The 12,341-nt window shown below is 41.4% G+C and overlaps 1 protein-coding gene across 1 annotated transcript; it reads right to left on the reverse strand.

Annotated features, from left to right (window-relative positions):
• Nucleotides 1–236: 236 nt before the first annotated feature.
• On the reverse strand, nucleotides 237–8,843 carry ccndbp1 (cyclin D-type binding-protein 1). Its single transcript, XM_076745147.1, has 11 exons — nucleotides 8,683–8,843; nucleotides 7,851–7,910; nucleotides 7,355–7,434; nucleotides 7,144–7,225; nucleotides 6,684–6,780; nucleotides 6,311–6,384; nucleotides 5,219–5,295; nucleotides 4,880–5,139; nucleotides 4,438–4,498; nucleotides 3,211–3,257; nucleotides 237–2,742 (listed from the first exon to the last, which is right to left on the reverse strand). Exons 1-11 carry the CDS (start codon nucleotides 8,768–8,770, stop codon nucleotides 2,634–2,636), a joined length of 1,035 nt encoding a protein of 344 aa, XP_076601262.1. The 5' UTR covers nucleotides 8,771–8,843; the 3' UTR covers nucleotides 237–2,633.
• Between the last annotated feature and the right edge of the window lie 3,498 nt (nucleotides 8,844–12,341).

The raw sequence follows: 12,341 nt of genomic DNA on the forward strand, positions 1-12,341 counted from the left end.
CACAGCGTCCTAAAGTTTTTGGAATTGGAGTTGACACTGTTTTTATTTTCCTGGACTGCCGCAAATACTAGAAAACTGCAGCTGATATCACAGAGTGCAAGTGTGTAATGTAATTTGCTCTGTGTAACATCAAGACTGGATGAAGTATACATTTGGTGTTTGTTGTTGTAAAAATGTGATTTGGGTTCTAGATACACTGATTTTATTGAGTGCAGAAAACATGAAAATGTCCCATATTTGTTGTTAAAAATGAGCTTTTATTTAAGAAATGAAATGATTTGGTTTCTGTTACATCATTTGTTTGGTGTTTGTGTCCATTATGTGATAAACAAAGGAAGCAGCAAACTGTTTCTTATATGTATACACCAATAAATAGACAGGCTCCATTCTCTGACTTACTACATTATTCATCATTATGCTTTGACTGAGCATAGTTTATCTTGTTCTCATGAAAACAAAGTTTGGTGTCTTGGTAATTAATTTGAAAGCAGCTCCTCTTAGTCGTCTCTTTTGACCAGTTTGCCTTGGCGTTCTCATGAGGCGTGATTTTGTCCGCTCTAGCCAAAAATTTAGACGACATTTTTTAACTTGAATGAAGTAGATAGCATTTTAGGTGGCAGCTACAGTCCCGCTCGCTTAATTTAGAAATGAGAATCATTGTTGTGCGCCAGACCACCAGGAGGGAGCGGTGCACCAAAGCTTGGCAGCTTGTTGGCAATGATGAAGACGCTTGTTTTTCTAACCTGACTGTTTCAACAGGTGTGGCAAATCCTCCGTTCACTGACATCAACCTGAAGATCAGTGGGAGACTGTCGGCGTGAAGCCAGGCAGGACGGAGACACTCAGTCAGATTACTGAAAGGATTAAGTCAACCTTTCATTCATCAAACTACTTTCACTGTTTGCCAATGGTGGGTGGGCTGCTCGCTCTCAGTAACCCTCCCTTTACAGAATACACCTGCTCTTCTGAGTTAAATTTGAGGCTCAACACCAGGTATCAATGTTTGTCTACAACAAGGTTTCCCATTGACATGTTGTACCCCCAAATTTAAAATTCACTCCATATGAGGACAATATTTTACAGTGCATTATAATGCAGAGATGAGCCTTTTTTCACTACGTAACATCACAAAAAACAGGAACATATTGTCTCAATGCAGAAAAAAACCTTTGCATTTCCTCACTATCAGGCTGGCACAGTTTGCTGCTAAACGCTCTCCAGGTGATCCGGATCGTTGCAGCTTGTGTTCTGACAAAAACTAGGAAAAGCAATCATCTGGACTGGCTCCTGAAATCGAATTTCAAATCCTTGTCCTCACCTACAAACTCTACATGGTCACGCACCATCAAATCTTACAGAGCTCATTGAGCCCTTTTACCCAGCTGCAACACTACACTCCCAGAATGCCCGCTTTCTTATGGTTCCTTAGGTCTGCAAAACTAGAATGGGGGCCAGAGCCTTCAGCTATCAAACCCCTATCCTGCTGAACCATCTTCCAGTCTCAGTCCGGGTGGCAAAAACCATCTCTGTGTTTAAGAGAAAACTTCAAACTTCCCTGTATGATAAAGCTTACAGTGAGGGCCGGCTCATGCTTGTCTTGGACAGGCCTCTAGTTATGCTGCTATAGGTTCAGGAGACGTCCCATGACACACTGAGCTCCTCTCTCCTCCTCTTTGTACTGGACTGCATTCCATTCAGAGGTCTTTCTTCTATTCTGAAAAATATTCTGGACTCAATCGAGTACTGCTGTTTGAGCTTGCTGCTGACCTACAACGCACTGCAGAAGTTCTCTGTGGCTTGGTTTTCAGCACATTTTGTCTTCGCTGTGATATTTTATTCTCTATATCATAAATCAAGTAGGCTATGTGCTGCATCTCTCCGATCTGTATTTCAAAGTTATGAAACACTTAAATCCTCATTTAGTCTCTTAGGTTCATTCAAGACAGGCTTTTCAACATTACCTGAGCTGCCTTCATTTAGCACTCCTCTGATGTTTTATGATTACCTGTTTTTCTGTTTAAAAAAAAACCAAAAAACTGTTTATCCATCTTCACATTCGGGTCGTTAATATTTTCACATCATATCAACATTAATAAGGTAAAACTAATTCACAAGCACAAAATGATCCGTCATTCACTGTACTTTTAAATTTGAAGCTTAAGTTTGTGTCCTAATCTTTGTCAAATGTATCTGAACTTCTTTGTCGGGACAAAGTTACAAAAAAATGTCTGTCTTCTTTTCTTGCTGTTCATTTGTCATGAAGGTCAAATAACTGAAGACAATTACAGAGATTTACATGTTATTTTACTTAATCCAGTTAATCCAACACAGTCGGTCCTGAAACGGGTTGTGTACCTGGCAAAGAGTCAAATGTTCATTAACTGCGTCAACAAGGTTATTGACATTCAAAGTTATGCAGAATTGCATAATTAATCTTGTTTCTACAGAAGATTTAATGGGAGGACACGAGTCCTTCCTTCTGGGCTGTGCACCAACGCGCACATCCACACCCACAAACGCAGCACTGCAGCCTTTCCCTCCATACAACGGCACATAAAACCACACAACAGACACACTTCTAACTGTACACACACACACACACACACACACACACACACACACACACACACACACTAGCTGTCCTGCTGAATCAGGTCTTTGGCTTTCTGCAGGTTGTGGTCCACGGCTCCATCTAAGAACTGAACCCAGGACAGCTGTGATTCCCCGCACACGTGACTGGACCTGGCCGTGAGGAAAGAAGTGGAGGATTGTGAGAAAGATAAACAAAGACAATACAAAGAATTTAAAGATTAGGTTCTCTTTGCTGACGTCTCGTTTCAATCAGTCACAGGAGGAAACTGGCAGCGAACGAGTCGCCTGGATTTGTTCTTTGATCTGATAAGATTGATGACTTGTCAGATTTACAGAAACTACGCCCAAATTTCTCAACCCTCCTCGAACACACCCTCCAACTTTCTCTGAGGACATCTGCCCTTTCCCACCTTCACCACTGATTCCAGGAATTTTTACTCACCATTAACCTCACTCCTCATTGGTCCACTTCAGCTGAGCTACAGCACTGAGGCTCCCTCATGATTAGTCACATTTAAAGAACCGTCGCAGTGATTTTGCATGAACCTGTTGAACCCTTTCTGAAGCAAACCTCCAGTTTTTGAAACAACAATAAATAAACACGAGGGTGAATCTCACCTGATGATCTCCAGAACTTTCTTTAACAGCGCAGCCAGTTTACACACCTGTAGGTAAAAAAAGGTAACATTTATTTGTATTTCTTATTTATTTCAACTTGTTTTATATTTACATTAGGTAAATCTAATCTCTCTCTCTCTTTAAAACCCAAATGATCACACTGTGTGTTTGATTGTTGTTTCTGATTTATGTTTTATACAGCATCCAAACTTCTTTGGAATCGAGGCTGTATATCTGCAGATTGTACAACAGTTTGTGTGGAAACTGACAAGCTGGGACGTGTATATCAATTATTCTGAAGAGCAGCTGGCACAATCACTTCATATCACTTTACCACTGAACCCAGCCTGCTCTGACTGCTACATAAGCTTTGGCAGTAAAACCTGAGGTTTAACACCAGTTTGATAAGGACACAAAGAGCTGCTGATCCTGATCAACAGTTTTTTAAAGTCCCATAACAAAAGCAGAGGTGTGAACTGGAAACAGTTTTCTTTGGAAACATCTGAGAACATTAATCTGCATGTCAAAACAATGGGAACATTTGTCAAAGTGACTGAAACAGAAATGATTTATTATCAATGCGACAAAGTTGGACACAGTTTGGAGTGATCGGTTTATTTAGTTTTGTTCAATTTAAATTAAAATAATTCAATTTTTTAGGATTCAAATACGTCTTTCACTTGTTCTGTTCTTGCACACTGTTTAAAAACTCCATTATCGCTATCAATTAATGATTATTTACATAGTCGATGACCGATTCCCTAAAATCCCTGCTAAAAACACACGGCTGTGATTAATAAAAGTGCGACAGCCTTCTGTGTATTTTGTGTGTAGTGTTCATACTGGATTATTGTTTTTATCCTGCTGTGGAAAAACTCTTCAAGTGGGAACTTAAGACGCTCCAGGAATATGTCAGTGTAGGTATGACTCCTCTGTGGACCCGTCACTGTACTCTCATGGAATAAATACAGGCCTGAGAACAGCATGACATTTAAATGAGTTATCAAGGTGTAGTCTGAGTAACCTGTACAACAAATCTCGACTCAAAAAGATATTCTGACTGATACGCAGGAAGCTGAGCAGACGTCATCAAGACCGAGCGTCACAAAATATCCAGATTACTGACGAAATGTTCAATCTGTGGTGACAACAAGGAAACTCTGAACTTCTGACTGCGTTTCATTATTAATGACGGAGTGTGTGTGTGCGTGCGTGCGTGTGTCTTACATTGTTTTCTACTCCACTGTAGTCCATGGGCGGGTAGAGACAGAGAGCCAGATCATCAACACTGAGGAGAAAAGACAGCAGGAGGCAGAGCTTTGTCTTCATGACTGCGTTCATGTTGAAGCTCACTGTAAAAAGTGACGCTTCACTTCCATTAAAAATGAGCAAAGTGGGAAAAAACGATCGATTAAGCCTTTGAAGTGTCCAGTTGGTGTCTTTCAAAAACACACCTCAATCTAAGACAAAGTAATAAATATTTTTCCATTGATAGAAGTGCCAAAACAAAACAACAACAACAAAAAAAAACTTCACACTTTTATTCAAATGACAGAAAGTTAATGCTGCGATTTACCACTTTGGTCCTTTTCTGCTAAAATACATCATCGCATGACCGTGTGTGTGTGTGTGTGTGTGTGTGCGCGCGTGTGCGTGTGCGTGTTCCTACCTGGGGCTGATTTCCTTGGTGATGTCAGCCAGGTCGTCCAGCTGAGCCACGCTCTGACACGTGTTAACATCACCGTTGGCTTTGACGGCTGACGTCAGCTTCCTCAGGCACGCTGCCGAGGCCTTCATCAGCCCCTGGCACGGACCAATCACGAGCCGGTCCTTCTCTGACCAATAAGTGTCCTGGTTGCCTCGAGGCTCCTCCCCTTCCCGGTCATCATTGAGGACGTCACTGAAAGGGTCGTGTTCCTCAGATAACGCCTGGGTGGAGAGCTAGCCTCAGTTCATCTGTCCAGACTCAACACGCGGCCACATAAAGTGAAAATCAGTGAAAACACACCTGTTCAATCTCCTCGATGGCGTCTTTCACAACCCCAATCTGAGCGGACAGAACCACCAGCACTGCCGCCTTGTTGTCTGTGAAACACACGTTTTTCATCAAGTACTTCAAATCTCAGAACTCCTCAAACCAGGACAATGATGAGGACTGCATGACGTCAATTAAAGACGCTTTTAAATATATTATTTATTCTATGACCTCTAGGAAAACGGGATTGCCGAATGGTGAAGAAAAGCATGTGAAATTCTCAGTCTCAAAGTGAGTTTTGTGTGATCTCTTCATTCACGAGCTTCGTTCTTCATGTAGAGAGAACAAAGATTTGACAGAGCGCCTCCAGCCATACACGCGTTAAGATGTAGACCTGTCAAATGACAGATACACCTGATAGACGGTGTACTAGTCTGATCATATTGAGCTCTGGAATGAGGCCAAAGCTCACAACTCAAACTCAATCTCGCCCTGCAGCCAAACTGTGAGAGCCACATCCGGATCACCGAGTCCTCACATTTACAGCTGCTCTACGTGTGCGCGACACGCTCGCTGCTGCTGTCTCTACCTTCATCTCTGAGAATTTAATGTCCTTTATACTCGTTTAAAAATCGTTCCATGAGTAAACACCTTCCTATATCAGCGGTAAACTTTTATCTCATGCTTCAGCTGAAAACACTTCCTCTGACATGTTATGCAAAATGTCTTACGAGACATCTGGTGACGCCGCTTTCTCTACTGTGACCTCAAAACTGCAAACTTGTTTTTTACTCTCTGCTATTTATAGAATATTTCCCATTTATTTGATTGTTGTTGTTTTAACAAGCACTTGCGACACACAAACACACAGAGTGAACTTTCTCATTCGCACACAGACTCCTCATTAAATGTGGATCATAAAATAAAGTCTATAGAAAGTTTGGTTCATGTGGTCGGACTTTCAGTACAACATCACCACCTGCAGGCTGCCAGTAAAACCACTGAGCTAACACCAATACTTCCACTGCTACTACACCTTTAAAACACGCTAAAGAGCAGGATGTGAAGACTCCAGAGGAGAATTTATAATCTGAACATTTGGACTTTTCTTCTTAGTCTACTGACCTCGTGGCAACTGGGCAAACTGGTCGCAGGCTGACCACACACTTCCTGTTGATGTCAACTGTTCCTGGGTCAGACTAGAGGTGAGCAGAAGAAGAGGATGAGGAGGAGGAGAGAGGGAGGAAGTCAGGGAGCCGAAGAGACCGAAAAGGATCTGAATGCTTCTTAAAGTTTACTGTAACACCTATAAAAAACATGTGTGTCCTACTGAAGGAGCTCAACACTTATGCAAACATATATTTTGGATTTGTTCTGTTCATTCTTCTGTTTGTCTGCTGTCACTGACATTAAAGGGGCATTAATAAATTCAATACAAATATTCATTTTTCACAACAACAATAAACAGGTAAAACTGTGTGTTTGTGTGTGCATGCACCTCTGCAGCGGAGAGCTCAGTATGACCTCCAGCAGCTGTGCGACTCCCTCCAGGACCTCGACCGTGGCGTCTCTGACCTGTCGGCGCAGACTAACACCTGCAGACAGGAGCGATGACAGAGGGCTGAAGTCAAGATGCTGACAGAGATTTAAAATCTATTCACAAACTCTCAAACAGCAGGGACACCAAGCTTTCAGCAACATGTGCTTCTTTACTCAATATCAAGTCTAGTTTCACTCGAGTTTCACTGCACAGTTTTAACATCCTGTGAGAGTCTGCATGTATGTTTGCAGGGCTGCTGATCAGGATCCACAGAGAGAAACTAGTGACCTATCAAAGCAAACCACATTTAAGTGAATGAAATCAGGCTGAAGCAGGTTGTTCTTCTGAAGTGACTGCTGGACTAAAGCACAGCCAACCGGCTGATTCCTGGACTCTTCTGGTGATGACCAGCTGTTACCTTGGCTCTTAGGTAGCCAGTAGTACACCGTAGACAGAGTCAGGACGCTCTTCAGGATGGATTCTGCTAATTTGTCTCCATCCTGCAGAGACAAAGGAGGAAAGAAAGACAGAAAGCATATAAATATGTTCTAAAGTGTTTAAAACGTGCTGCTCTAATCTCAGTGTCTTGTTGGTACAGCATAAACTCAGGAGGGCGTCATTGTCCTGACCTGCTGTGATGGCAGTGGGGGTTTGGAGAAGGCCAGGCTGAGTTTAGTGGCTTCCTGGGACACTGCCTTCACTGCCTGGTCTGAGGACAGAAGAGACAGTTATTTCACGTGAAAAGGATCCACTAAACAGCTTTGAGATGATCTAACACCATGGTGGCTGGATGTATTTCTGGATGGAACAGGAAGATGGTGGGATGGTATCAATATAAGGAGGGTCCTGAGTTTTAAATGAATGTTGCTGAAACTTTCTCATGAAATCTTGAGTTGCTGGAAACAAAACCCTGTCCAAATAAATAAATACAAGCCACAGAAATGAGTGTGTTGTTTGATATAGAAATTCTGAATACATGTTTTTGATGTATGACATCTAACAGCCGATGGCAGAACAAAACATCCAGGGTAACAAGATGAGAAAGTTTGCATTCATGGGACCCTGAGAGAAGCTTAGAAGAGAGTAGGAGGAGAAGGAGGAGAAGGAGGCCAAGATATACTCAACTCAGAGTGTCCCAGAAGTTGGAGAGGTTGAAGGCTCCATCTGATTCATTGGACTCTCCATCTGTGGAGGAAAATGAGCATTTTGTTTGGCACATTTTTCCTTTTCCAGGTTAAATGTACAGACAAATGCCATCTTCAAAAGCCAAAGTGGAAAAGGTACCAAACCCAAGCTCCAAGCTCCTCAGCTGTGAAGATATGCAGCCTTTCTGTGTTTTAAATCTTTGCTAACTGAATATATTTGGGTTGTGGACTGTTGATCCGTCATTTGAAGATTAACTCGGCTCTCGTAACTTGCGATGGGTTTTTCTTTTAAACTGTTTTTGACATTTCATGGACTCAACAGAGCACAGGTAATGTTATTCCCTCTGTGTGCTTGTATTCAGTCAGCTGCTTTCCCTTGTTGTCTCATTCTTAATAACTGATGTTGCATAACTGAGGCTGCAGCCTCCAAAATGATCATGAATTTTAATCCACATGTGTCTAAAAACTGAACATCCTTCAAAAAAGAAGCTACTTAGCAAACTACCGCAGAACTGATAATGACAAGCTGCTCCAAGCGCTTTACAAGGAAATGACAACTTGCTAACAGTTTAGCAAACAAACGTTAACGTTATCACTGTGGCATAAACCTCGGTAACACGTTAAGTTCAAAACGGTCATTCTTAGCTGAGAAACAAAGCGTCAATAAAAAAAAAATAATAATAAAGGTTTATCTTGCGTTAAAGCTAAAGCTAGCACATTTAGCTTGACTTGGGCTAGCATGCGTACAGCTGGGTTAGAGGCTAACTTAGCTAACTATTTGTGCTGCGTCACATCTGCTGTGTCTCATTTACCTCTGACTCGGTCTCTAATGCACTGGATGGAGTTCAGGAGATTTCGAAAAGGCACAGACACATTTCCACCACGATTATCAGCACTCATGTCGCCCAAGTTTTCAGGCAGCTACCTTAACGGTAGATGCATGCGTGTTATGGAACTATAGGAAGAGCAGGACGTCGAGCTGGGGACAATTATGAAGGAGGCACCGGAACGGGGACAAGTGTAATGTGACACAATGAAAACGTTTTAGTGACTTCCTGTGGTGAAAGCTAAGTATTACAACCCATCACGTTAAAAATAATGTTTTTACCAATATGAACATGGTTTTGTTGATTTTTATTTCTTCATAAAAGAAAAAATAAATTAGAAGGAACTATTTTAAAACAACCAAGCTCAATGTGGATGATTTTTTTCATCTGTAGTCTGTGGATAAATCTAACATATCATCCCTAAGAAAGGATCTAAATTTAAAAAAACAGTTATTGAAAGGTTTACATTTCATCCAGATTAGATAACATACAGGACATCATCATATACTGTTTGTTAATTGCAGATTTGCACTACTGAATGATATCAAGGAGCAGTTCCTGCATTATTCATTTATTTCTGGCTCTGTCTTGTGTCAGAATTTCATTCTAAGACCTTAATTATTCTAATTTATGTCGTGCTCAACCACCACAGACAACCTTGGCCATGGTCATATTATTTCAGCATAGGTGTAGCCTGCTGGTATCACTCCTTTGATGCCCATCACATGGTCTGCTGTGGTCTCTGTACTGAATGGGAGCTTAGAGACACTGAAACTGAACAATGGCAGAAACAAGTCAAGCAGCTGCTGAGAGAAACAAACTGGCCTGTTAATTCAATAAAAGACTGAAACTCTATTCATCAAGCATCAATCCACTGTGGTGCTACCCAGTGACTGAGTGCGGCTGCAGGTTCTCCTCAATGTGTCACTCCTGTTTTAGTCCACTGGGTGTCACTGCCGCGCTGTCCAACAGTGGTACCAACCTGTTCATTCTGATCTTTGTGTCTCTTCATCCGTCAGGACTTTACTGGATTCTGAGGAGGAACTTCCTGCTTTCCTGCTCCTCAGAGTCTCACCAGCCTCCATGAACATGGTACGACCCACAAGCAGCACATTTATCTGCTCCTCATGTTCATGTAGGAACATTACAGAACAGATTAACTTCTCTGTCCTCCTCCTCTGTGTGTGTTTGCAAATGCAGATTATTCAGCATCAACACAGAGGACCAGTGAGGAAGAGAGACGCTCAAAGTCAACGCCAAAGTTTTGAGGTAGGCCTATTTGCTATTTGTAATGCTCTCTGGCTGTAACGGCTGAATTTCCCCAATGTGGGATCAATGAAGTCTTATCTTCAAACCACTGAAGCAGAACTTTCCAACTGTTGACCTTTAAGCAGCTAGTCAGATATGATTACACCACTGTTGCTGGGTAGAATATTTTATGACTCAGAAGCCTCAATTAGGAAGTTGTTGGACAAAAAGAAAAACAAAATTACATAACAGATCAGAAACAGAACTAATTGGTAGAAGCAGCTTTCAGCAGAACTAATTCACCTTTTTTTTATTTTTTAGAAATATCACGTATTGAGGGGAAAACTGAAGGGCTTCAGCGCCCCCTTGTGTCTCTGCACTGTGTGTTTCTGTGTGCACAAATATGAGTATGTGGTTTTTGTTAATATTATGAAATTATCAGCTTCATTATTACACCAATAATAAACTTTCATTTATTCCTGAGTGAAGATGAAAAAGTCCACATTGGACATCGCTGTGCAATCGAGACTTCACCTGTCTCTTCAGTGTGATCAGGTGCATCTAATCCTGCTGAGTCACTTTTGCAGTCAGCTGTGTACACTCACGTACCACCATGGCTGCAATGAATCTCATAATATTCATTTTGAGAGTGATGGATCCATCCGGGTTATTTTCAGAGTACATCTTGTCACTGAATTCGTAATTAAATCAGCTGCAGTTCTTTTAGTAGCAACAGTATGATACTTATATTATTAACTTTAAGTGCTTATCTCTGGTAACAAATGCAGACGCTGCATCATCAGTCTTAATGAGGAGAAAAATATTTGTGCTATACACCCAAAGACCATTTGGGGGCAATGTGCACCAACGGTTCCTGCGCCATGTTGGATTTATTTCAACAGATACTGGTGCCGACAGCCACCTGGGACTGATGACCAGTAGAGTCACCACAGTATGAGTTGGATGCAGATCTGTGCTCAACAGAGAGAGTTAAGTCAACATATGAAGAAGAAGAAGAACTACTTCTACCTCTAAAACCAACTGGTTGCACCAGTGATGATTTATGTGTGCGTCTAAAGGGGGTGAATACTTCTGCAAACAGGTATTTGTATTTTAGAAGAGTATCTAGAATGTCTAGACAATTATGTAATAATGACAAATACACAGCTCAATGTCACTGTGAGTACAAGGAAACAAACTTCTTTTCCAAGAGTCAGTTCCTGCTAAAATACTGTGAGCATTGTACCATTATCAATTAAAAACTCACAAATCAACATGACATTGTTCTGTAACACCTCACTCAGTGAATACAGAGTCAGAGTGAAACCAAAACTAGTTTTTGGATTTATACAGTAGTTAAGAGCCGTCCACACCAAGAATGGTAACTATAACAGTACCTATAAACATATGTTGTAAAAATTGTTATAACCAAACATACTCCAACTTTAACGACAATGACAGACAGTTTTAAGATTAAGAATAATAAGATAAGAGAGATAGTTTAGAAGTTAATTAACACCCAATCAAAGTTCATCTCAATTTACAGGACAGTTTAAAAGAGTTGTGGAGACTTTTCCATTATGATAAAGAACTTATTAAAAAGTTGTATAATATGATATTAGGCTGCAAATTTCACTTTAAATAAAGTCATTTACCTGAGACATACTGTGAAATGGTCTTTGGCACTGACCGGTTGTCTCACTTTTGTTTTGTCCTTACTGATGTCCCCCTTGATGATTACCTGGATCCAATCAAATTAATGCTGACTCATGAGGAAAGTATGAAGTGTTGGGTTCTAATAACTCCTGTACAAAGTTCGGCAGTAGCACTAACAGATCTTCAATACCCATTTTCCTAAACTGCCGACACAGCTGGAGCCTGTTTGGGGCCGTTCTTTTGCTTTTTGGCATCTTTTAATGAACACCATTTACTGTAAGCTCTACAAGCGAAACATCAGGGCTCCACTGAAGAGTCGAGTCCGTAAGTTGAGCAGCGACGGTTAGTTCAGACATGTCTGTTGTAACAGAGGAACAAAGAGCACTGGAGAGGCTTTTAGACCACAGAGACTTTAGAAAAGTGCTTTGATGGGTTTCATACATACCAGGTTACTTCAGTGTAAAGCTTCTCACAAAGGTTTCAGTCCTGAAGAGCAAGCGCTGAATCGGACACTGATTTGTCTTAGAAAATCGAAAAACTGCTTCATTCTAGCCAAGACATGATGTCATGACTTCAATGCTCCATAGTGGTCATCTGGCACTTCACATGCTAGCAGATTAGCTTGCTAGCGGTAGTGTTAGCTCATCTGATCCCATTGCTGATATGACCCTGGCTTCGCAGGTTGAAGTAGTCCATCAAGAGACTCCCAACCTGTTGGGTGCAGTGGGTTCCCATCCAGT

This window comes from Chaetodon auriga, chromosome 2, assembly GCF_051107435.1.
Source record: "Chaetodon auriga isolate fChaAug3 chromosome 2, fChaAug3.hap1, whole genome shotgun sequence".
Taxonomy (NCBI): Eukaryota; Metazoa; Chordata; class Actinopteri; order Chaetodontiformes; family Chaetodontidae; genus Chaetodon; species Chaetodon auriga.